General features: G+C 42.4%; 2 protein-coding genes across 2 annotated transcripts; one reads left to right on the plus strand and one right to left on the minus strand.

The window, feature by feature from the left end:
* Positions 1-715: 715 nt before the first annotated feature.
* fam171a1 (family with sequence similarity 171 member A1) lies at positions 716-23,644 on the minus strand. The gene is made up of 9 exons (XM_061080626.1): positions 23,292-23,644; positions 15,523-15,750; positions 14,637-14,729; positions 11,603-11,761; positions 9,674-9,850; positions 5,589-5,705; positions 5,321-5,435; positions 4,737-4,854; positions 716-4,507 (listed from the first exon to the last, which is right to left on the minus strand). The coding sequence occupies exons 1-9, from the start codon at positions 23,401-23,403 to the stop codon at positions 2,897-2,899; spliced, it is 2,730 nt and encodes a 909-aa protein (XP_060936609.1). The 5' UTR covers positions 23,404-23,644; the 3' UTR covers positions 716-2,896.
* A 1,152-nt stretch (positions 23,645-24,796) lies between these two features.
* On the plus strand, positions 24,797-26,335 carry LOC133013629 (H-2 class II histocompatibility antigen, A-U alpha chain-like). The gene is made up of 4 exons (XM_061080627.1): positions 24,797-24,879; positions 25,083-25,346; positions 25,447-25,728; positions 25,826-26,335. The coding sequence occupies exons 1-4, from the start codon at positions 24,804-24,806 to the stop codon at positions 25,954-25,956; spliced, it is 753 nt and encodes a 250-aa protein (XP_060936610.1). The 5' UTR covers positions 24,797-24,803; the 3' UTR covers positions 25,957-26,335.
* Positions 26,336-26,571: the final 236 nt, after the last annotated feature.

Consider the following 26,571-nt stretch of genomic DNA (forward strand, 5'->3'; position numbering starts at 1 on the left):
AAACTGGAAGAAAAACATATTTTTTTGGTAAAATGTGTAGTTTGCCTCCCACCCAAAAATGAAAATTCAATAATTCTCTCCTCACAACTATGCGGATGGTGGGGTGGGTGAAGCGTTTGAATTCACAAAACACTGTTGGGGTTTCAGGGGTAGAGGCATTGCAGCCAAATCTAATACAATTCAAGTAATTCAACAAAACTAACGTGAAAAATTAAAAACGTAAAATGCCTCCAAACTGCTACTATGGTGTCATCCAAGTGCCCGTAAGCCTCGCCATTCAAAATCATCATTCATTTACACCATGTTTTTAGCCTAAATCTTCACTATGATCCAATGCTTAAATGCAGCTGGAGATCAGAGGATGTTTAATAATCGGTCCAGTTACTCCAATTGTATTGGATTCTCACCCACCCCTCCATCTGCATAGAGGCAAGTAGATGAGTGAATGTTCATTTTTGGTTGAACTATCCCTTTAACAGTATAACCCCCATTACCACTTACACACCGCCTGCATCGTTTGTTGTGGTTTGGTCTCCTTGTGGTCATTTTGTGCCTGTTTCTAAACATCCCATCATTGCTTTGACATCACTGTGGACATTTCTCATCTTCACAGTCCCTTAGATTTATGTCGTTTTTTATAACACGGTATTCGTCCTCAGCCTGAAGATGACTCCAACATATTTGTTTAAGTACAGAAACACAGACACACAGAATCTTCCAGTTTGGCTGTTTATTCAGAATTATAGGCTTCAAATATAATGCAAGCAACCGATTTACACACTCAGCATTCCTGTATTGCAACTCCACCCTCGGAGCGGAGGTTGCCATGGGAGAGAAGAGTTCATTCACAACATCGACTCACGCAACATTTTGACCCGGCAGAGGAAAGGAAAGAACTATACACTCTCTGATTGCTATGACTGTATGATTTTTGAGTGGATGTCTGTTGATTACTTGTTAGCACTCTCACGTGGACACGCATTCTGACAACACAAACTCACAGCCGGCAGCATCGCAGATGGACACTACCACCACACACATAAAACATTTACACAAACATTTACATAAACATTCACCCCCTCCAGGAAGATAATAAAGATGCATCTTAATGACCTGCAGATTAGCTTCACGTACAGTCACACTTAGCTTTATGTATCTTGTGCTACGCTGAAAAAGAGAAATCGCTGCCTCGTTGATTGCTGTAGAGGATTTTTACTGTTGCAGCAGCTGGTAGACATTTTACTGAGATGTCTGCAGTGTAGCTTGTAGTGCGGAGGAAAGTTTTACTGCATGCTTTCTTTCACAAGAGGGAGAGAAAGGGAGGGCTGAGGTAGTGGAGGAAAGCTGAAGGCAAAAAAGGGTGAGAAATGAATAAGGTTGAAACAGGTTGTTCAAAAGGCACTTGGAACATCAGGAAATGGTAAGAATTAAGGTGAAATTAAGCGAAAAACAGTTTGGTTTCAGGTCAAAGGTACATACTAGCGTGTGTGTCTGTTTTTGTAACCAACAATAAGGCAGGTGAAGAAGAAAAGCCCTTAAAATATTTGAAGATTAAACAATAAAGCCTATTTTTGGATAAAATACTTCATGTTGGCAATTAAAACCATAGTGATTAAAATGACAAAAAAGGCATCTCAAGCAGACGTATAAAAGTGATGCATAGCCATCAGAGCAAAAAAAAAATATATGCCAGTCAGTGGTTCACTAAATACAAAAACCCTTCATATTAATACTCCTCACAATCACTCTGGGTAGAGCTACAGTTTCCTAGTGGTCGTAGATCCTCATCCACCGGCGTAGTGGTGTGTCACATTATCTGATTACGCTGTAGAAGCAGGATAGTGGTTTCATTTCTTCAGTCCAAAAGCGTCATCCCCCTGTAGAGATCATGTAAACACCCGTACAGTTTTCTTTAACTAGATTAAATTCTAGCGACATATTCAAAACCTTTCAAAGTACAGGATTTCAGGGCTGATCGTTGTGCATCCAAGAGCAGCTGCTCGCACTAAAAATCTGTCCGAATGATTTCTAAATATGGGATATAATCTTGCTTTCAATGAGGGTAGTGTGTTCCCAGGTTTTACCAGTGGACCGAGGCCAATATGGCTCAAGAAAAAAAAATTAAAAAGATTCCTGTAGTCTTTGTGAGAACCACCCATCATTTGTTTCTACAGGTCATTTACACTCGCAGGGCTGTTTATAAAAAAGGAAAAAGGCATATTTTGTTGTGCATAAAATATTCTCATTTCTTGCCATCAAAGTCTATTTGCCCTTCTCGGGTTGTGTGTACATCAAGCTTGAAAAGTGGACTTTCTGTGTAGTGTGTGGCGAGAATGACAAAGTGGACAGTGGTCACTTCCTGAAGGGAAGATGGAAGTTCATGAAGGATCAAGACGCCCCCTTCAGGTCCAGAGGGGATCCCAGTGCTGACATATTCTCTCAGTGCTATTAGAAAGGACAAAGAGTTTCATTTTGAAAAAGGTCATATCCTTCAGGTTGTAGTCTGGGCAGAGGGGGAGTCGTGGTCTAAGGACAGGTTCACTACAAAAAATATTTTTAAAATGATATTCCTCAGTTTGAAATTGTAAATAGAGTATTGCCCTGGTTTAAGTTCAAGCAAATTTGTTTGATTAGACTTTTGCCTTGTGTAATTTGTTTTTTTAAATGATGTGTATCTTTAACCCATCTGTTTCCTATTGAGATTAATAAAGTGTTGAATTTCAGAATCAGAAAGAACAAGGACTTTGGATTGTCATTGTAGATTATGATTTCTTCAGGGCCGGGATGGAAAGTATGAACAATTACATCATCCATCAACCAACTTTCAATGTTGGCATGTGGGTTATTTAAAAACTCAAAAGCATGTGAACCTGTCCTTTAAGGGGCCATCTGGTGATCATTTCAGGTTGAAGGACAGCAGGGGTCGCTCCTCTCTCTTCTGCCATGGACTCTTCTTCTCCCCCTCGCCGTCCTCCTGCGGTACATCATCAACTGGAGATACTGACATCAGTGTGTGCTCAGACTGGAAAGTCACTCCCTCTGGTTTTGGCAGAGGCGGAGGAGAAGCAGCAGGAGAGGCAGGAGGAGAAGCAGGAGGAGAAGAAGGAGAAGCAGGAGAAGAAGGAGCGGAAGAGGAAAGTGATGGGGGTTGCTCTTGTATTCGTACCCCCTCTACTCCTTTCCCCGTCACATCCCCCTGACCCAGTTCTTCTGTTTGACACTCTGCTTTGTCTGACAGGACAGGTCCTGTTTTGATGTCCTGAGGGCTGGAGCTGGATGTCTCCTCATCGCTGCCTCCTCGATCCAGATCATCCACATACACCAGCTGAGTGTAGGCCATGGCCGGTGCTGTGCTCTTCGACCTGTCTTTCTCAATCCTTCTTTCCTTCCGCACCACGTCTCTCCCCCTGCGCCCCGCTCTCGGCTCATTCAGGTCCACGCCAGAGTCCAGACTGGCATCGTTGCCGTTGCCATGCCTCCTGCCTTGCTGACCTCCTGACCCGGGCATGTTGTTTGGGCACCCCGCCCGCTGGAGGTCGATGTAGGAGTGGCGAATATGAGCATTGGAGCGTCCATCCAGTGAGACGAACCAGGCTCGTGGGTGAAGAAGAGGCTTTCCTCCTCTGAGCTCCATTAAAGTCTTTTCAGCCCACAAGGTGTCCTCACTATTTATTTCCACTAGAGATGTTTCGCCTAGTGCTCCTGGAATAGACATAGACTCAGTTAGGCCACGCCCCCCTCGGTCACCCTGCTTGCTGGGACCTGGCATGCAGTCTGTGGAGGCTTGCCCCAGGGGCTGCTGGGAATGTGAGGCATTGAGCTCTGCCTGGATGGTCTCAAGGTCACTCTGTTGGTCAGACTGCAACAAGAGGGCCTGACCGGAGAGTGGGTGCTCCCCAGGAAGGCGCATGTAGTGTGCTGGGATCACCAGTGTGGGGCGCACCCTCGGGTATCCTTCTCCCCCACTCAGGAGGTCCACAGATCCACAGCAGAGCAGCTGACCTGGACGGGAGAGCAAAGGGGGGCTGGGGCGCTCCAGGTGGTCCACAGACCGGGACAGAAGGTAGTCAGGAGCCCTGCACTCAACTCCCTCCACTCTTATGGGGGAGTGGGGAGGAGAGGAAGGGGAGATACAATCAACCATACCAATATTGCTCAGCTGGTTAGTTGACACCTGACCATGATGTGCTGACAAAAATGCCTCTGAAATCGGGTTGCTGGACGAGCAGACGGAGGTGTATGATTGGCGGTAGCCCCGGTCTGTCCCGGATGGAAGTCCGGCCTTTAATTGGAACGTCTCCACAGACTGCCGGTAGTCTCTGCTGCGGGGCGTCAGGTTGCCAAGAGATGAGCCTTGGTGGCTGTTGCCGAGAGAGGAGCGGCTTTGTTTGCTGTGATGTATTAAGCTGTGCTGACACTGATTGTCTTGATGCTCATATGAGAAAGGCTTCAGCATCGGTGTGGTCATGTCAGGCTCAGTTGCTGTAGAAACAAGCTCCAGCTGCACCTAAAAAACAGTAAGAAACTATTTAAATATTCACATAGAAAACATTGTTTATTCAAATCAAGGAAAGTTTAAGTTAATCACAGGGAAGGAACAGATTTTGAAATATCCATAGGGGCTTCATCTGCCAATCAAAGCCTTGCGAAAAATCCTGAGTCAATATAGCACTTTCTCCATTTGATATTTACATTACGAATTAGTGAATGAACCGTTATCTGAATGGCAGACAGACCTCATTGCTGATGAGGTTGAGGTGGGACATGGAGGTGGCTTGGTCCCTCTTACTACTGTCCAGACCGGAGGACAACGTGAACTTGTGTCGAGACCCTCGAGGCTTCAAACAACGACGCCTGCACAACACAGAATAAGAGCAGAGGTTTATGAATAAATTAGAGGAATCAGCTTCTTACATAAAGAAACTTTTTAACAATTAATTAAAAAAGGAGCTTTTTTTTAAATGGCAAACAATCAGATGAAACCTTCCTTGAGTGCTTATAGTTGCAGAACAGCACAGTTACCAAACTAACAAAGTACCAGTCTGCTTTAAGTGAGCTAAAATCTGCAACCAGAACAAACAGCAGCATGGCGTACTATGCACAACTTTAATTTCCATGAGAATCCGTTTGAGGAATAGGTAATGTATAAAAAGGAATGAGCCTGAGAGTTTAAACCTTTTCATTATGTTAATGTTTGTTTTTTTATTTTGCAGAAGACACTTTCCAAATAGTAAATATCCTCCATTTAGGGACAAATCTGATGAATCTCTGACAGTCTTAAAGATGCAACATATTCCTGTAGAAAGGTTGTTTCGCAAACCTGCAGTAGTACAACAGAAGGCACAGCAGGCAAAGCAGAATGAGAGCCATGCCTCCCAGTATGGCCAGTAGAAACACAGTGTGGTATGTGCTGATATCCTTCGCAACCAATGGATCTGTAGGAGGGAGAATATGAAAGTGTCTGCAAGACTGTCTACTCACAGTATACATCATTGTGAGCACATGCCAAGAGGTATGTTCGATTTCATTTATGTTTTTTTTTTACAGTGACTAGTTTAAATAAAATCAGTGTCAAAGTGGTTTATCACCTGAGTGCAGTGGCGACATGGCGGCCACCCAATATCCTAGCTGAGGAGCAATGTAGGTCAGACTGAGCTGGTTGCCCTCCTTCTGCACATGACCCCAACTGCTCTTTATCCAGGCGCCTGCAAACACACACAGACATGCACTATCAGAGCTTGAAATCTAATTCTCAACATTTATTCTGTGTCAGCACCAGGCTCACTGTGTGAAGGCAACTGACAAGACCTGCAGGAACACCCCACCTGACTCTCAGTAACTCAATAAACACGAAGCAGCTCTCCCCTTTACCTCATTCATCTACGTAAACTAGTTACGTTTAAGGCCAAACTATTCAATAATGTGACAGAGGTAAACTCAATTAACAGGGTCACTGCAGGGTTGGTTCAATCTAACGCTTAAAAAAAAAAAAAACACACTTAGATCACCACACAGAATGACATATAATACTATATTAAAATATATATATCTATATTAAAAAACAGTGTATTAAAAGACCTAACACAGTAGGATGGAAAAATATTGTTGTGGTGATTATGGCAAAAAATTATTATTATATTGTCAAATTTTCTGTATCTGGTGCTGTTACCAAACCCTTTGAAGTTACCCTTTGAAATGTTAACACCATGTTTCATCCATAACAACAAGTACAACAAATCCTGTTCCATGGCCCACTTCTTCCCAGCACATCATAACCCGAGCGTTCTTATACAGGCAGTTATTTGACCGACTGAATCAAATCTTGGCACTTCCCCCTGACTCAGATCTGTGATGGGTTCTCTTACATCATGGCTCATCCCTCAACAAAATTCCAAAGAAATTCGCTTGAGAAGTTTCCGCCCAATTCTGCAAATTTCAAAAAAACAAAAAACATACTTCCTTTGGGAGGTAACTAGTATGCATTATATCTGCAACTAAATACCCAGCCAAATATCATTCATTATAATTTAATTAACCAAATTAATGCAACATGAATCCAGTTAGGCATTTGAAAATAGATTAAATGATTAATCCATCTAATTTAATTAGGTTTTTCCTGAACTTGCCCATTACAAGACTACGAGCTTCCTTTCATGCTACAGGTCTTGTGGTGGTGCTAACTGAACCACTCCCAATCTCCCACCACCACACCCATGCATGCACCAAAAAAAACACAATCCCACTTGTACATTATAACTTAACAGCCCATCATTTGGTAAAATAACATTATGTATGCAACTACCATTCTACAGCCTTATTTTTGCTAAAACTGAAGTAAATGCTTTTTGAGACACAATTTTAGACAAAACCTGGAGATACCCTGATATGTATCTGGGAAACTACTGATTCAAGCTCATGAATGTTAGAGAGGAGAGAGTGTTGTGGCAGTACCTTTCCACAGGGAGGCAGCGCTTTCTGTCAAATATCACTGGGAGCCAATGAACAGGAACACAATGGCAGCTCCAACCATGCCAGTGCCAAAAACCACAACAAAGCCAAAATCACTGACCGATGGTTCACAGTAAATCTGCACCAAGAGGAAGCATTCAGTTGTGTCTTTACCCTGCCCCTCCTCTTAAAGTCTCAGGGTTAGCACGGTGACCGCTACTTTGTTCCTATGTTTATATGTAGTTGCACATGAAGAAGTCAGGAGTCAGCATCAATCTTCAAGAGGGAGGAAACAAAACAAGGAGGAGAGGATATTCAAAGAAAGACAAATACGTAAGGAAAGGGAAGAGGGGGAAAAAACAAGGAAGCAAGAGTGGACAAGTGGAAGGAGAGATAAGGGAACAGGCAAAAGAAACAGAGGCAGGGAGAAACTAGAGAAGCTGTGTGACTCAGCATCGCAGGCCCGCACGCACAGACACAGACACACACACAGCCCAGCACTGCCCAGTGTCACTCTGGTTCTGTCTTTTCCACGGGGGGGGGGGGGGGGGGGGGGCGTCTCTGTGCGACTGACCTGTTTAATCATGACATTTAATGACTCTGTTCCCACGCTACCATACAATACAGTGCTGACAGTCTGACAACTGCTCAGACACAATGCAAACATCTGTAATGTGAATACAGTTTGCATATGACTTCTGCTTCAAGGCCATTCATGCAAAGTCAACACAGCTGACGAAGGGACTTTTTACTTCAGCACTTGCATCATTCATAGATCGCTGTCGGCTCTTCCCTCGTTTGCATCATCAGACTCCTCTCAGCATGAAGGTGTGTCTGTTTATGAATAACACATAAGAACTTGATCTGTCTCAATATGACATCATTCAGCCCAATGCTCAACTGATGTCTGAGAAGTTGTCAGTTATACAAGAGAAACTGGTTTTTGTGTGCGTGTGTGGTCCATGTGTGCACATCGTAAACAAAACTGGCTTCTTTGTGAGAAGGCTTTTATCAGCCTGAGGTTTTCCTGCAAAGGGCACCAGACAGATATTAAAGTTCCTTCTTCGAGTGTGTTTTTTATCCTCAGTTTTAGCAAATATAAAACACACACACACACATATAAAATCACTCAGTGAATAATCTCAATCAGGAGTCGGGTCATTCTGTTGTGTGACTATTTGGTGGGTTGCTAAGGAACATGAGATGTGGCCCGGAGAGGGGTCCACAGATAGCTTCTGTTGTGGAAATACAAGTGTGTGAGTGCCTATAAGTGTGTGCGTGCCTATGTTTGTGTGTGTGTGTGTGCGTGTGTGTGTGTGTGTGTGTGTCTTCTTTCAGATTTTATCAAAGCCCTTTTTATAAGCTCTGAAAGTTCTTACGTTTAAACTAAGCCCTGGAATCCTTAAAAACCATCACAAGAGAAACCCTGGTTGAGATTTTAAACAAACCATTGGCCCAATAGAGCTTTGTTTTCTTAGCAGGAATATTATAAGGGGGTATTTGGAGAGTTAGATGTTGGGGATTAAACATGTTTAAAGTGGAAGACATTTATGAGGCAGGCAGGGGTATACTTCAGTCCACTCTGCTACAACTGTTCTCTGTCTAATTCAGCTCCCCTCAACTTGAAAACATCATATTTAGAATTGTTCCATGTAAAAAGGGATTTCCTTGTACTGTATATTTGTCAGACTGGTTATGATCAGAAAATAAGTCAGTCAAGGTCTTGTGAAATTTGTGGATATTTACTTCACAAGCTGGTAGTCACCAAAAACAGAGCTAAAAGAAGATTGGACATTGGTCAACTTACTGTATGTACGTGTGACTGCTTATATATGCTCCATATCTGCCACATTTAATTAAAAAACTTGTTATTTAAACAGAAAAGCTGACATGTCAATAGTTCTTCCCTAAATGTCCCCAAAAATGACCTACTGCAGGTTTAAAAAATAAAAATTTGATTACCAAAATGGCTCCACATTTAGCTTTTGAACTACAAGACGATTACACGACTAATCTTTTCCACTCTGGATCAAACAACGCTGTACTTTTTTTGTTCCCCCAGAAGTATTTTAATAGGCCCTGCACTCGTACAGCACGACTGTAAAGTGGAGAAACAGTAGATGGGGGAATGTGACACTAATGTACACAGAGCGCGAGGCTTTGTAGTGCAGACACATCTGACTGGACTGATGATCTAATCGCTGTCTTTCAGCTCGGCCTGTCCAATGGGAGCTGGGCGTGTCGTGGTGCAGGATGTCTGACAACACAGATTTAGGACTGTTGAAATAAAGCTTTGGGCCCAGAGAGGCTTGAAGGGGCTCGGCGATAAGACTACAAACTTGTTTGCTCTCAAGATTAAACTGAGTTTGAGAAGATTAGGCATCCATGGTCCAATCTTGTGATGTGTAGCAGTACTCGTGTTTTAATTTGCAGATTAATGTGGTGCCATATTTTGGTAATTTTTTTCTGTGACCTTATGAATAAATTCATTCACTGTGTTAATGTTCTCGTGGTTCGAGTTAATGCTCCTTTTTTTTCTCCATTTTTACAAATCATTTACCCATGGAAAGCAGGCCTCATCACTGTAGTTAATTATTTACTGCATAGCGGCTCACAACAGTTCACTTTGTTCTTTATAAAGAGTCACACAAACACATATGCAGAGGAGAAAGTATTTAGTGCTCTGAGAGTTCGAAGAAGCTTGAGTTTTTGTGTCAGTACATACCCAAGCGGGGGTCAAATCTCCAAGCAGGGATGTGATCATTTTCCTTCAGGCCGCTGTCAGCCGGCAGGGGCACACACACCGTGATTGGCTCATTCACCTGCAGCTCCACACCGTCACCGGCCAGTAGATGAACAGAGATGGCTGCCACGGGAGTCAACTCAAACTTGCTCTCAGCTCCTGTGAGTGAAGCAAAGAGAGTGTAAGAGGGAGAAGCATGTACCAAAAAGGAGCCAGAGTGGGAGTAAGGTGCACAGGAGGGGGGGAGCAGGGAAACGAAGTGGGCAGCGGGGTGGGGGGCAACATAAAACAGCTTAGATAAAGGAGAGTTGTCAGGGGAAAGACAGACAGGAAAGAAAACAAAGGACAGACAGGATAGAAGGAAATGTGCTGCTGAGTGAAAAAAGAGAGTGACCAAGGTTGGAAAGTGTCACAAAGCACAAGGATGTCGGTGCTGCCTGGAGGGAGATGAGAGGAGACGCACGCTGTGGGGAGGGGGAGCTTTTGAGAGGTATTCAAGCTGAAGGACACACAAAATCATACGACACACATACAAAAGAGGCACCAAAAACGTGGATGCCTGAAAGCGTGCAGACACGGGTCTTGTGTTATAACCGAGAGCACACACAGGGGTTATTGTGTTTCACGAGGTCAGAAATAGAGGCCTCTCCAGGGTAGAGACTCAGTCACTACGTTTACATGATGGCATAAACCCGATTTCGGCTGAAGCCCAGTTTCTTTATCCATGGGGGGTTAACTGCTCTATCTCAGGGTACATGGCACTGAGAAATCCGACCCCGCTACGATAGGTGGCGCTGTTTTCATTACAGCTAGTGGTGATACAGCGCGGGAGGGAGGGGGGAGGCAGGATCTCAAGCATGCGCAAAGACATGCGCGCGTTGTCCGATATACAGCCAAATCCGATCGCTTATCTGGGGGTGGTTATCCGACTTCAGTCGGACACAAGAAATCTAGATTTGTGGAGTTACATGAAATGGATCTTCGATTGAAACCCAACAACGCCAGAAATCGAGTTTCAATCGGACACATGTAACCGCAGTGACTGATGATCTGCTTCTGCTCTTCACTCCGCATCCCCTCCCAGTAGGGGTGGGAATTGGCAAAAATGTGACGATTCAATAGTATTGCGATATGTGGGCCACGATTCAATAGTATTGCGATTCTGCGATATATTGCGATACTGCAAGTATTGCGATTTGATTCTGAGATATATTGCGATTCATGTCCCCCATATTATTCAAAGACATTACAAAAAATGAGGAAAATAAGACTGCTCAACTCACTTCGAATGTCACATTTGATTCTGTGAACAACATTCTAAACATTAAGTGAAGTGCAAAAACTAAGATAGGGTAGTGCAAAAACTTTGTCCTTGAACATTTAGGACACAGGACCTTTTTAATTATTTTCTGAATAGGAGACCTCTCACATGAACGCTGAGCTCCCAGCACACAACTTAAAATTATTTAAATACAATACAGTAACATAAAGCAGACATAATAGAGTAACATAAACCTGAGAATAATCATATAAATAAGAGTAACTTAGAGCTTCAATCAAATTGAGAAAAATAAACAAAATGTGTACTACTAGAGTCCAGTCCAGTTGGCTGCAAGGTCATGACCCAAAATGTTAAATTCATTTGGGAATATTGGCATTTTTGTCCAGAAAAAAAAGAGTTGGTCAACATGCTCAGATGTTAAAGTGCTCCTCTGGGCAGTTACTATATCTCCTGCAGTGGAAAAACCCTTTCAGCAGACTACGGTGCCTGGAATGCTGAGGTATCTTTTAAACTCTGAAACTCTCCTCGTCATGCTTTGCCAGCCAGTAGTCTTCACCCCAACTGTCAAAATGCCCGACTAGTGTGGAGTCTTAAAACTGCCTTGTGCTCATTGCCAGGTGCAGCCTCACCTGTGCCGTTGCCGCCGAGGACCTGCAGGTGGGGGAAGTGCTGGATGTGTGAGGGGGTGCTGGCCACGGTGAGCAGAGCGGTCAGGTTGGCATAGGACGTGTTGGCAGGAAGACTCAGGGCTCTGCGGGGGAAATGAACGTTGGGCTGACGTCGAAAACCTGTAGAGTTACAGAAACACACAGATGTCAGAAATCCATTGACATCTTTCATTTATAGTGTTTAATTTTAAAACATAATCAAAGGTGACATGAATGAACAAAAAGAAAATGTCGGAAACAAACAGGGAGCATGGCAATTCATTGTTTTGCATCCTAAACCAAAACTCCCAAGACCAAAACTACAATCATTTTTTGCTTCAATTTATCTTTTAATGTTCGACAAAGCTCTGCTGACCTAGAAGAGCCACAGTTTTATTTATTTCTGTCATCTCTTCTGAGCGCTCTCTAATGTAAGCATACAATTCCCTTTAAAAAATATCTCCATCCATCCATCATCTTCCGCTTCTCTGGGCTCGGATCATGGATGTAGCTGGCCAAGTAGGGAATCCCAGAAATCCCTCTCCCTTGGTTGGGCGTGCCCGGTAAACCTCCAAAGGAAGGCGGCCAGGAGGCATCCGGCCTAGAGGCCTGAACCACCTCAACCGTCCCCTTTCCCTCTGAGATCCCCCCAGATGTCTGCACTCCTCACACTTTAATATATATATATACTAAACAAATGTTCTTTGGATTGTAAATAACTAACAATAGTTACTTCTCTAAACTGTTTGGTGTGCAACATATTCAAGAATGATTTATCACTTTCCATGATGGCTATTGTGTAACTTTTTTCTAGTCCAGTTTTATTTTACAATATACAGTCCCCCTTTCACACACACAATCATACAGAGCTTCTATATATAGAACTCTATCACACACCATTCACACACTGCCAGCACAGCCGTCCGTTTCTTGCCCGAGGACGTTCCTTCTGAGCTACAGCCGCTGCAAACTTAACTTTCCATTTCAGTTTCCCTGTTAAATTTAATGGAGAAATCTGAACTCAAATTCCCAAACTTCCCATAAACAGTAAACACATTACACGGCATTTCTCTTCTCCTCGTCTTTGCCAAATGTGTTTTCATAAATGTACTATCAAATCAGGCTTAATGGACGTAACTCTGGATCAATGCAGTAAATATAATGTTTTGTTCTCTCAGCCACTGTGATGCCTCCATTTGATATTTTGCCAAGCCATTAAATGGTTCTTTTTCATTTTTCTACATCCCTGCATGAGACCAGTCTCTGTTCGACATTAACAAATTATGGATGAAGAGCAATAAACAGTCAAATCTGCGTGTAGCTGGACTCAGCAAGGTGATGTCATTGTGGTCCGACTGTGCCGAGCACACATTCCTGAGCAGTGAGACACAGATCCAGCTGTATATGAATGTTCGCAGTGTTTGTGTTTCTAGTTCAAACTCTGCATGAAGTCTGGCTCTGCAGCACGACCGGATCTTTTAACTTTGAGTTTTGTTCTTGTTCTTCAGATTCAGGTGTAATTCTTCCTCTGTGGCTGTGTTGGTGAAAGAAAAGGACCAAGTTTCTATTCTTTGTGTGATCGCTTCCTCAACTCCTCTCTGCTTCTTTCCCTCCACTTTTCTTTCACCTCATCTGTTCCTCCTTCTGTTGGACACTGTGCAGCCCATCCCCCTTTCTCCCTTTCACCCCTATTCTCTCCAACTACTCCACCCACAACCTCACTTCCTAGCACATACTGTATCATCCTCCTCCCATTCGGCCCCCCGCTTTTATTCTCTCTCCTCGTGCCACACGCCAAGTTTATGACCCCCCTGGGTGCCTGAGTTCACAACATCATGACAAACAGAGTGTGTCGAACAGAGAGCACACATAATGCTCCGCTCAAGCATTTACTGTAGGCAAGAGATTTTACATGTTGATGGCGTCTGTGTATTTCTGTATTGTGTCCGATGTTTCTTTGTAAGACAGCACAGCTGACATGTTAAATTACTCCCAAGACACACAAAAGACCCAGCAGACGAAACGACCAAATTGATTTTGCCTGAGTGAGAAAGCCTTATCTAATAAAATTACCTTAACAAAGAGATTGACTAACAAAGACAGACTCTGAATGTATATCTGTATGTGTGTGTGTGGGTGTTTGGAAGGAGGAGGGTGGATTTTTCAGAATCTAATTAATTAGATCTCACTTAACAATAGTCTATATGATATAGTTTAATTATCTCAACTTTTTTATTAAAAACCCGTTTATATATATATATATATATATCAGTATTCATTCTGATTGTTGGGCAAAAGACTAAGAGTCTAAAGTCATATTTAAATGCAGATATTAGCCAGGTTTAATGTTTGCGATCTTAGTTTATCTAATCATAAGCTGCCTTCAGACATGCGTTGAAAAAGAGATCCGACGCTGGTGTGTATGTGCTGTGAATAAAAGACGTTCACCTACATGAAGTCAAACCCCAGGAAATTTGGATCTAGACCTTTTCCAGTTTGCACATATGAGGAAAGCTGCAGCAGATTGTACTCATGTCAATATGCTGTAAATTTGAATATCGTAGCTCAATGTGTACGTCATGTTCTGCCTCCAGCAGGCTCTACCCAGATGCTACTTATCGTCTGAATGTTGCGGTTTTCGTAAACTCATATGCCCTGGACAAATTCCTGCTACCTTCATTACATAACGTTATATTTCATTTAGCTGATGCTTTTATTCACAGTCACTTACAATAATTGCATTCAACCATGAGGGCACAAACCCAGAACAACAAGAATCAAGAAAGTACAATTTTCTTCTTCATACATGAAAGGCAAACTCCAGAAAATCACCCAACTTTCCAGACATTTTCTGGAGTTCATGTCTGGAAACAGCTTTAAAATAGCATGTTGATATGACAGTGAAAGGGAAAGTAGTCCAAGCCTGTGAGTAAACGCACATGCACACACACACACGCAAACCAGAAGGTTTTAAATATTGTGGCTAGTTGGTATCTTAAGTAAACGCTGTATTTACCTTGTAGGCCTGACACAATCTCCACCACATCTTCATACACCATCAGAGTAGCAGTTCTTTCTGGGAGCAGGTCCAGGCTGATGGAGGAAAACACTGGAACACAAACAGAACCACACACTTAACACACATGTACACACTGCATCAACTGACAACAAACATTCACAATCAGATAAGAAACAATTTGCTATCTACCTGGCAACTTCAGAGAGAGAGAGAGAGAGAGAGAGATCGCTATCCAACATAACAAGTCATTAAACAATCTTTATGCATTTTTAATAGTCCAGCTTTCATCCTGTCTGCTGTGCAGGACACAAGTCTGACCCAGCAAACTGCATTTCTTTCCTCTCCCTTCCTTCCTTTCACTCCTCCATTGTTCAGAGCTGGTAAGCGTGTTAATCCAATTGGCCGCCGTTCCGTTGGCTTATGATAACCACCCGACTTGAGTGCCCCCACCAACTGCAACATACACACACGCACACACTCCCAGACACACTGTACTCTAGCCTCGCGGGAGGTACATTGTATATGAGAGCGTGTGTTCCTGAATGGGAGGCTTAAGCATCCCCCTTGCTGGGTTTTGGCATCCATTGTTATAAATTAGTAATGGAGCAGTCCACTTGTCATTAGCTCCAACACCTGGCACAAAGTCGCACAATTTTTATTTCACTTTCATACGCACACACACATATATACACTCACACAGAGTAGGACAGAACACATTGAAATCAATAACCTGCAAGCCAGCAGGGCCATTCTAAATGTGGGTATTTCATAACATCCCGTCTGTGTCTGTCCTAAAATATCCAGCAATCCCTCTCTCACTGGCAAACGTAGAAACATATTAACACATTATCACACAGACACACAGACACACACACAAACCTACCAGGTAATCTAGAGGGAGTCCAGGGCACAGAGTTTGGCACATATCCCTGTTTAGTTGCAGTGACGACCAGTGGTGTACCAAGGCGGTAGGGGAAGCGCAGGTAGGTGTTGCCATCAGCTGATGAGGTTTCCGTGGTTACAGACGTGTGGTTGGCGAAGAGCTGAATAGCGGCTCCTCCCAGGGGCTGGTGAGTGCTGGCATCGCTCAGGTGAACCTTCAGAGTAACCTCTGTGAACAAACAGAGCGTTTACTGAGCCACGTATACAGAATATGTTTGTTCTGGCGAGGAGAGGGAAAAACACTGCAGATAAATTCAGAGCCACCATGACAGGGAGTGATGTTTAGACATAAAACACAGCGGTGTTGTAATTACAGTCATCTATTTCACTGGGTTCTGTTTTGGTGCCAGGCCCTTTGCCTCTAAATCCACAGATATGACATTCCGAATCCCGGCCAATCACAAATAGACGGCCATCTGACCATTTCCTGGACTCTTGCCCATGGCACTTCCCCTCTAAAACAATGGACCATTTCCCTCTGTCAAAGAAGCCTTGGACCAGAGAGGAAAAACAACTGTACATCAGGACACCTTCTCTAATGGAGATGAGGAAAATAAAGTCTTACTCAGACTGCCTGTTGATTGAAGTATGGTTCACAGAGGAGCGGTGGACTACGTTCATTACATGTTATTCAAAAGGGTCTAATAAACAAAAAGTGACTGTACAAATTGTTTGTTTGATGTGCAACAAATGCAGTGTAATGCTATGATTTAAACAGAAAGAATCAAATACCAACTATGACTATAAATGTATATGTATAAGTCAATAGTCAATATACAGGAAATTAACCTGTAACTGTTTGGATCATAAGTTGGTTTAGTCCTTTTACAAGAGTGAGGAGTTGCTGCTTTCTTCGTTATGTGACAGTAAACTGGTAAAATATACTAGTAAAAATATATTTGGGCCATTTAACATGACATCAACTCATATCTTCCAATTGCACAACTCATCAGGTGCACGAAGACCTACAGAAAAGCTATGGGGCTAAAACAATACATTAGATGTCTAACTTTAAGTGTAAATAAAGATGTGTAGGGCCATTATGAAATAGGACACATTAGCTAATTAATAGAAAACACTGCTGCATATTTATGAGGAAATTTAAAAAAGAATTTCGAGGTGTGTATTTAAAGCCCGGGTCAGCACAAATGTTAAACTTAATTCTGTTTCTTTTGATCTTCAACTTGGAATTTAAAAATGGCATTTGGCATTCCTCTCACCTTTTCTTAAAAGACAGAAGAACAACAAAAAAACAGAGCCAGACTTTACACTGGTCACAGAATATGGTTCAATACAATAGCTGCACCCAAGGAAAAAAAGGCTGACATGCTGTTATGAGATAAAATGTTTCTGTATAATTACATTTCATAGTCTGATTTGTTATAGTTTGTTTACGTGGGGTGTCGATCTGGGAGAATTTGGTCCTAAATTTCAGACACTATTAGGGATTTCAGGCTAGGTTATATTGAATCACTAAAACTCTAAATCAACATCCATCCAAATATTTCACAACATTTCTCTCAGAATAGCTTTTGTTTGAGACGTCCTAACATTGCAGTGCCACACAATGCATCTACTAACCCTAACCCTACGAACTTCCCTGCAAAGTAGTTTTGTAAAGAAACTGGCAGCTCACTGGCGCTGCCCATGATCATCACAAGCTGAAATACAAACAAGCCATCTATTTCTGCTTCATATCCCCAAGGTATGATAAAAAACAAACTTGGTACAAAAACATTATTATTCAAGAACAACCAAGGACCATGCCGCTTCTGTTCCTGGACGCATGACATTTGTGGGCCCCGTTTATGATTGACTGCTGACTGACCCGTGGTGACCCTTCAATTAAGGCTGAAAGAGTGGTCACCTCCATCTCCCTTGACCTAAACATACCCACCTCCCCCATACTCACTGAATTTGGTTGTACCTCTTTCTTGTAACCCCACCCTCCGTGACACACGCGTACATACATACCGCTGGCAAGGCTAATCCCCTTCCCCCCACTCAGAGATCCTGCGGTAAGCGAGGAACCACTCTGACAATATCTGGTAAGAGTTCAGCCCGAGTGCAGGCTCCACCCAAAAAACTGAGCGGTGCACAAAATGATACCTTTGCCTGGCAGGAAGTTATGTTGTGTTTTGTAGGCAGTGAGGTTTGGCGAAGCGACGTGTCGGCCGCAAACGAAACACATCATTACCCTAAAAGGTCCGGTGTAAAGATGCACTCTGACCCTTCACTTCATTCCTCCTCTTTATTACTGTCATAGCAGAGAAAACTAAAGCTGGATTTCCCCTTGACAGAAACTCCCCACTGCTTAGGATCTGGTGTGTGTGCGCTTGAGAGACCCTGACCTCACTTCCTGTCCCACTCCCACTGATATGTTCTTAGGGGTACCAGCTGTGCTCACTTTAGAAGAACTCCCCTGGGAGACTCCAGACATGCACACTCAAATGCAACAGTCCCCTCCCAGTCCTCATCCAATAAATCAGTACTGTGGTGACATCATTGTTAAACAAGCTCAGAGTCTTCTCTGTGCTCCGACACACTGGGGAGAAGATGGTTGGCCTGAATAACGAGGAAAGACTTCGATTCTGCAGCTAAACCAGTAACTCCATAGCCGCTTCTCACAATTTTGACCCTTATATGTGTGAGTATAAGTGCCATATGGAGGATAACGGCATCAAAGAGAGTTCAGCCTGACCGACGCTGCAATCTCAGACCAATTATCTCGGACAACAGCAGTCAAAGCAGCAGGGTGGTGGTGGGTTTGTATGAGAGTGGAAATGCACAAGAGGAGGACGCAGTGAGGAAAAAGAACCGGTGTGTGTATGTTTATCAGCCCCACTACAGCTTGAGTTAATTCATGGTCAGTGTATAAATCAGAAGCTAGACGGAGAAGAAGCATTTCCGCCCTCGTGAAAGTGAGCTGTGATAAACTGGAAATGCATGGAATGGCCGGCCTCCACTGGGTGTGTGAAGGGCTTTGGTGTTCTTCCAAATAGGGGGGGGGAGACAGATGCTTTCTGCACACAAGGCTAAGTGGAAAGCTTGCTTGTACACAACACTGAGCATTAAAGGTGTAGTTCCACTTGTGCTCGCTGCTCCTTAAAATCAGTCCCAAGTTAATGGAGGTGAGAGTGATGCCAGTGAAAAAACTAAAGGTTAATGTAATGAAATTAATCAAACACACAGTTGACAAGCTAAAGAAGAAGAAACGATTTAAATGATACCATCATATGATAGCTATATTATATTATATGTGATAGCTCATACACTTACACAAGAGAATTTGTGAACCAGGGAGAGTTGTTATCATCCGAGAAAGTAGAGCTATTCCTAGAAGACAGCTTGTCTCACAGATCAGTTTTTATGTAAAGTAGGCAATATCGTTATGACCAATGAGGGAACTCCATTACTCAGCTGGCAAAACAGTGGTGTAACTCAATCACTCGCCCACTAGCATTTGCATTTCAGGGGCTGACCTCTCTGTTGCAGTCCAGCCAAATAGTAGTTGGTTTTAGCTCTGAATTACACAGATGTGTCCAAGAACAGCCTGTGCAACTTGGAGCTGATAATAAGAGAAACAGAGAACGTGTCAGTTGCTACAGTTATTGAGTATCTTGTATTTAGTATTTTGTTGGGAAAGTGAAAATATGAAATAAACTGAAATAGAGTTTCTGAAAAAGACTAACAAAAACTATTTCAAGTCCTAATTTCAGGTCTTCTTCACTTTGAACAGCCCTACATTATGAATCTGCTTCGTATTATGCAAATACTTTTTTACTAGCTTTCACTTTTAAGCAGCATATTGATTTAATTAACTGCTTTCATTTTTAATTGGATTGAAAATTCCTTTGTTTTAAATTTAAAACTGAGGATAAACAAAAAACAAAACACTGAATGCTATTAAATTTCCTCAATTCAGCAGTTACTCCCAAGATTTGATAATTAGAAATACATTGCATGCGCCGTCGTGGAGAATATCCCAGTGATCTACAACTGAGTACCAGTTAAGTTTTAGGAAAAAAAATTTGGAATTTAGGAAAAAAAATATCTGGAAAACACAGGACTTGTAAAATGAAACATTACCAAAGAAGAGTGTGACAACAAAAGAGGCAATTTCACCATCTGAGGGCAAAACACATGGTCGACCACGAGAAGAGCCAGAAATCATGTGACAAAGAAGCAGACACACTCCACTGGGGGAGTCTGGAATAAAATAACACTAGAGAGTTGTTTGAGTAATGAAGTAAATCAATTACAAAACGATAAACAAAGTATTTTCTGTATTTTACCATCCCACAAACTGCAATTTCACAAGATTAGACCAACCAGTGTCTGCTAGCTGATATCGGACTATCACAGATCTATTGACACATGTTGTCCAACACAAACCTTACAATGCAGAAGAACATGCTTGGGGTCATCTAGAAATAGCATCCTCATATAGTTTATCTAGCAGCACACGCTCAGACCCCACTGTTTACAATACTGTCAGCACTGTCTGCAGCACATGGAGCAGAGTACACACCACAGAGCAGACAGTGGTGCAGAGTCAAGCAATGTCTTCACGGTTAATTGCTGCCTTGTTTGTGAAACACATTATTGGAAAGTTAATGACAAGCCCATTAGTTCCCTTATCTAAAATTATTTATAAACACAGCATATAAAGAACAATTGGTGTAAGCATTGGCCCTAAGATGGAAGAGTGGGTCGGGCACTAAAAGACATCATGATCCCTCCCTGCTGTCGAGCAAACAATCAATTCATCATTCTGAGCACCACAAAAACAAAGCCATCCAGTTCAGCGTTCAGCGTTACGAGAACTACAATCACGCATGCCTCTTAAACCTAAGGCGCCAACAGTCTGTTGTTTATGCTTCTGGATTTAATAACTCGTTCAGCCGCAGCAGAAGGAAAACACAATGACTGGAGCCATTTGTTTACCATTCATATGACTGTCAAAACGTCTGATTTTCAATGTGACGGTCTGACGTTTAAAAATAGATGTGAACAGACATAGTATGAATCACCAGCAGGAACAAGGGACGGGACTCCTGAACGTGTCACAGCAAGAAACAGGTGCATAGGCAAAATAAGGCAAAAGAAAAGAAGACGCACAACTGCCTGTTAAAGCGCTGCCAATCACAAACAATATCGATAGCTATCAATAGGCGTCCGGCCTGCTATTTTCCCTCACCTGGATTAAAAGCAAGATTAGATAGCAGTGGTCAATTCCATTAACTCAGCAGGGGAGTCGGCAATTAGGTTACATCACCAGGCTTAAGAGCAAGTGGACGCCCTCCATCTTACCTCAGTTAACTCCAGTCTATATACCGCTCTGTTTAACATGAGTGGTTCTGCTCGTCGGCTAAGGAGTGAGTGGACACGGCCCCTAAACTCAGTGCCTTCTGGTGACCTGCTGGATCCTCGTCAAAGCGGGCTGCCACTGGCCCTCTACACCAGCATCTCATGATTAAAATTAAGCCAGGCTAGCTGATGACAATATGATTTGATTGGTCTGCTTCCCGGCAGCCCTTGCACAGCTTCAGCAAATGTTTGCCTGTTGGAGAGGCAACGCCATGCCTATTATGGGCACCAGTAATGTGAGTGAGATCTATATCTGCGGGTAGATTGTCTGTCTGGCTCCAGTCATCCATACAGTCTGCTGGACAGACCAGGAGAAATCCTCTGTATCGACCCGAACACCCCCCCCTTCTCTTGGGAACAAGTAAAGGTCACTCTGGGGCAAACTAAGGGAGTGGATTGAAAGAAATGGAAAATAGGGAGCAGGCAGAGGCCGGGACTTCAAAACATTGCAATCTCATGGATTCTCCAGCAATTATACCTTGTTTTGTTTTTTCAACATTACACAGAGGTTCTAGTGTATTTAGCTGATTGTCATGCCTGATGACAAGCCTCAAGACATTAACTGTTTCAAAAAGTCATGAACTTTTTATAAATGATAAAACTAAGTAAGGGACTAATTAGCCAAGTTAATTTGAGAGACAATAGGTGCGCATTGTTGTATTTTCCAGAGACAGTTACTCCGTGTTTACATTCATACTCCCACTGTAAACACAGTTGCGGGCGCGAGGACAAAATGTGGGTCGGACCTAAATGAAGGCGAAGAAAGACGGCCGAGCATGAGAGCTTGTGACAGAGATAAAATTGATTGATAAAACAGATGTGGTTCCACTTCAGCAGCTCCTCTCGACAGAGGCATCTTTGAAGCGATTGACCGAAGGAGATTCCTGCAGATTATCCTGATTCGTGGTGGCTATGAAACGTTGCATGTGTCTGCTGCTGCGGTGACGGGAATCCCTCTGAAAACAGATCCGCTCAGATCCTCACAAAGTCGGTGTGCAGACCTCACCGAGGGGAAGAGAACATGCTCACTTATCACATCTCTGTTTTCATCGCCTTTGTCATCGTACTTTATGTCTTACTTAAGTTGTCGCAATGTTTAGTGCATTTTATGGTTGCAACTTATTTTTAGAAGCATTTACTCAGCACATTGTTTGTCCCTCAAAATCTATATGATATATTAAACATCAGGAACAAAAATCAACACCAAAACATCTGAATATTCAGATGAGGATCAGTAGATTATTACATTAGCAACTGATTTTTATAACCAATTGATTTCTGAATTCATTTGTGATGCACAAACCCCCAAACTGCTTTAAGACGGTTTAAACTATGTAAAGATATCAGATGTCTTGAAGATTATGGCAAGCATGGGTAACTGTACGATGACTTTTTATAAACCAGATGATCAATACCCCAAATTAAAGATGATGGAAAATAATAATTTAACTACCACTTATAATCCTCACAAATTTTAAAAAGATAGAAATTGGATGAGTGATTAAATGTCCCATTATTGTTTATTCTCAGTGTAAAGTCTCAGTTTGCTCCAGAGATAGAAGGTTGAGGTTTTCAACTCTTCTTTAATTCAAAACAGATTTTTTCACTTGCTTTCTTGTGATAGTGTTGTTTTCGCCTTTTCATTTTACTTTGTCTCATTTATTTTTATTGTCATATTACTGCTTTTATGTTTTCAAGTTTTCTTGTGACACAGCTCTATATTTATTCATTTGATTTGAACACCACCTCAACGTGGTTGCCTGGCCTCCTGGTCACTTTGCTTCCTGCTGATTGTTATTTCTCTCATCTTTACTTTTCTGGCTTTCCTGTCAAAAGAAGTGCCATATAAACAAACTTGATTATTATTAATATTATAAAAGCCACCTTGAATCCAAAATGCATCAGGCAAACATGATAAACAGTGCAAGCTCTGCAGACTAGATGGAGTTTACATGTCCTGTAGATGTTGACCAGTGATGCTTGTTGGGTAGAAAGAGAGAGAAAGTGGATTTACTGAAACATAACCGATAAAAAGAAGACAAATCCCAGCAGCTGCTCCTCAACTACAGGATGTGCTCCCTCACTAACAACACGTTGAACTACAGCGAATAAACCAACAACACATATTGGTTTTGAGATATTGTCCAGGTGTATGAATACAGGTTTTAATACAAACCCTTGAGAGGTGGTGGAGTCCTCCTGCTCCCCCTGTGTCTGTGTGTATGAGGCTAACTCACTAACGCTAAGCTAAGTTCAGGTCACATCAGCATCCCGGGAGCTAGCGGCTCCATTAGCCGCCGCTAACCAGCTCCTTTTCCCGGTGTGAAAACCCACTTTTACCTTCGGTGGCCTGGTCCTCCGGCAGCGTTTTGGCGGCAGCTCCGGAGAGGAGGTATCCAAGGAGGCAGAGGAACACCCCGGCTCGGGCTCGGCTCCGCTCCGCAGCCCGCATCGCTGCAGATGTGTGTGAACGCAGGTTAAATTAAAAAAAAAACTAAGTAGAACCCAAATCTTCGGCTTTTTCCAAACTCACTGCCCGGACACATGGGCGCACACACGGTTAGTTCCACAGAGGAGGTCCCGCCCCATGTCCGGCAGCAGCCGCAGCGGTCCTGGGTGTCTCACGCCGGGGGAGAGAGCAGTGTTCCCGGTGCTGTCGTGCATCACCAGCCCTTTGGCCGCTCCGGGGATTGTTTCATCGACTCGTCCAGAGTCATGGAGGAGGACGGCCCCGCTCCGCTGAGCCTCAGACCCCAGAAACAGCACCGACAGGCGGCTTGCTCCACACGCAGCACCGCTGACATCCGCGGACCCTCAGCGCCACCTGCTGGCCAGAGGACAGTTTCTTTCAGCTTTTCATTTGTTGAGTCAACATACAAGGAATGAGCCAATACACTTGATGATTGTTTTATATAATAATAATAATAAATCGGGACTTTAAGGCCCGAAGAAGTGATACATTGTTAAATTATGTAATAATTTTGATAATAATACTTAAGTGTAAGGAAATATAAAAAAATATAGACGATTTTTTCAGAACAACTTTAGGTTTGTGTTGATTCACCACAGATCCACAATCTTGCGACAGGGATTTGGGTTATTTTTGTCAGTGATAAGCCTGTCAGTTTATTTTTTCTTTTAAAAAGCTTTTTTTCTTCCAACATTGGAACTGTAATAAAAAATGTTTTTGAATCAACTGGTTTGTTTACATGCTGGTATTTCTAATGATCTTCTTGAGAACAATTGTAAAGGCTACACACAAAACAACAATGCACTCTTTTAGATTTGGGATTCTCTTTCACGTGTAGCCACAGCAGACACATACCAGCATGGCCAGGTCTTAAAGGGACAGTTCACCCAAAAATGTAAATTCAACCATTATCTACTCACCTCTATTACGATAGAGGGGTGGGAGAAAGTGTTTGAGTCCACAAACACTTTGAAGTGCTTTTCAGGGGAATTTCAGGGGTAAACAGTTTTGCAGCCATACTGCTCCTGTGGTGTCATTTTCACCATGTTTTTAGCCTTAATAGACACTTTTCCGCGTGGATCACAGAGGACATTTAGGCTAAAAACCTGGTGTAAATGACCCAGTTTCAAGTCCAATTTTCATTATTCGATGAACTATCCCTTTAACAAGGGGTGTGCTGGTTAGACACACCTGTCTGTAAAAGGGATAGTCTCTTGGTAGACCAGCCTAAACCGGCCTCCCTGTGCGGGCCACCAACACTCAATTACTTCCTCTGGTAACTTTGTTTATCACGTGATCTGCTACATATGATTGTTTCGGAAGGCGGTTACAGGAAACAGGAATGAAGATTGGAAGTCGTTTCTTGCTGAGAGTCTTCAACGATGGCGTTCTCCCTCTCTGCTCTCTGCTCTGCTGTTATAATCCTGACACTCAACAACTTCTGCACCTGTTCACAAAGTAAGAATGAATTTACTCCTCTGTTCTTACAAGATTAATAGTAGAGTTGTGGACACATTAATTGCTGAGGGTTTACTTTAAACTTTTGTTACAAATAAAAATGCCTTTAAAGAAGAAGCCACTTTAAACAGAATCTACGCTGTAGCTTTTCCCAAGGGTGACTTTATAGCAATACTTTTCTTCTTTCTCACTCTCTTTTTCAGTTGCCCATGAAGCTGTCACTGTTGTGGGCTGCTTTGAAAATGGTAGCATTCAGGTGCAGGAAGAATTTGATGGTGAAGAGTTTGTGTACGTAGATTTTGACAGAAAGGACTTTGTATACACCGTGCCCAAATTTATCACGGTGGACCCAAGAGAAATAATTGGTGACTTACTTGCACATAAAGTGATCAGCAGAGCAGATAAAGCGTGTTCAGTAGCTCTTGCATACTGCAAAGCAGAGGAGCAAAGTCCAACAGAAGAGAAAGGTAAGGGATATACTGTGTGAAAAAAGATAAATTAACATTGATTTTTTTAATGAGGTGATTCAGAACAATACTGATTTTATTTGTTTTGAACCCACTAAAGACCCCCCTGAGACTATCATCTACCCTGCAGAGGACGTTCAGTTAGGAGCTGAAAACAGCCTCATCTGCTTCGTGAATAATTTTTTCCCACCTTACATCAAAGTCAGCTGGACTAAAAATGATCGTCTGGTGTCGGAGGGGGTGTCACTCAGTCGATATTACCCCAATAATGATCAGACCTTCCACATGTTCTCCACCTTGACCTTCACACCGAGCGAGGGGGACATTTACAGTTGCACTGTGGAGCACTCGGCACTCGAGAGGCCGAAAACAAGAATCTGGGGTGATTGTGCAATCTTGTATAAAAGTGATTCAATTATTTGCTCGAAATTACTTCCTTGTGTGTGAAATGATGAATATTTTCTCACTTTCCTTTACAGAAAATTATCTTAGTCATCAAGGTCATGTCTCTCATGGAGCAGATGTTTTCTGTGGAGTCGGCCTGACTCTTGGCTTATTGGGGGTAGCAGCTGGTACATTTCTGTTTGTCAAAGGACACCATGGATACTAAATTCTCATTCTTGAAAGATACTGTATTTTCTCTCACTGTATATCTCTACTCCTGTATATTTCAGAGGGGAATATTACGAGTTTTACACCAATACATTTATCTGATAAATTGATTACTTTACATCTTAAACTCTACATGCAAACATATGATGAACTCATAAGATAGTTTAATTTAACTTGTCCTAGACTAGCTACAAAACATTGAGTTAGTTTATACAGGTCCAAATGCAGAATTGTACTGTAGGTCACCAGACACTGAATGTTGATGTTAAAAGTAAAACTTCTCAACATGCAAAACTACATCAAAACCTGAATTTGAATCCTTTATGTTAAAAGTAGAACTTCTCAACATGCAAAACTACATAAAAAACTGAATTTGAATCCCGTCGTTTGAATTTATATTGTTTAACATTATTTATTATATTGAAAGTGAGTGATTGTGTATTTGCAATATTTGAAAATGTATTTTTGGATTCCAATAAACGTGACACTGTATGTGACAATGTGAGATTTTATTAATTTGCTCTTAGACAGTTTGTTCCTCCACAATACAATTCAGTTTTGAAACACTCTATAAGTTCAAATGAGGAAGAGCGAAGTGTAAATTAACAGAAGT

Source organism: Limanda limanda, chromosome 11 (genome assembly GCF_963576545.1).
Source record: "Limanda limanda chromosome 11, fLimLim1.1, whole genome shotgun sequence".
NCBI classification, from domain to species: Eukaryota; Metazoa; Chordata; class Actinopteri; order Pleuronectiformes; family Pleuronectidae; genus Limanda; species Limanda limanda.

Coding starts and splice junctions, on each gene's coding strand:
- fam171a1 (XM_061080626.1), bottom strand. CDS start 23,403: ATGCGGGCTGCGGAGCGGAGCCGAGCCCGAGCCGGGGTGTTCCTCTGC. Junction 15,751..23,291: donor GGAGGACCAGGCCACCGAAG/GTAAAAGTGGGT, acceptor GTTTGTTCACAG/AGGTTACTCTGAAGGTTCAC. Junction 11,762..14,636: donor GATTGTGTCAGGCCTACAAG/GTAAATACAGCG, acceptor GTAACTCTACAG/GTTTTCGACGTCAGCCCAAC.
- LOC133013629 (XM_061080627.1), top strand. CDS start 24,804: ATGGCGTTCTCCCTCTCTGCTCTCTGCTCTGCTGTTATAATCCTGACA. Junction 24,880..25,082: donor CTTCTGCACCTGTTCACAAA/GTAAGAATGAAT, acceptor TCTCTTTTTCAG/TTGCCCATGAAGCTGTCACT. Junction 25,729..25,825: donor GCCGAAAACAAGAATCTGGG/GTGATTGTGCAA, acceptor TTTCCTTTACAG/AAAATTATCTTAGTCATCAA.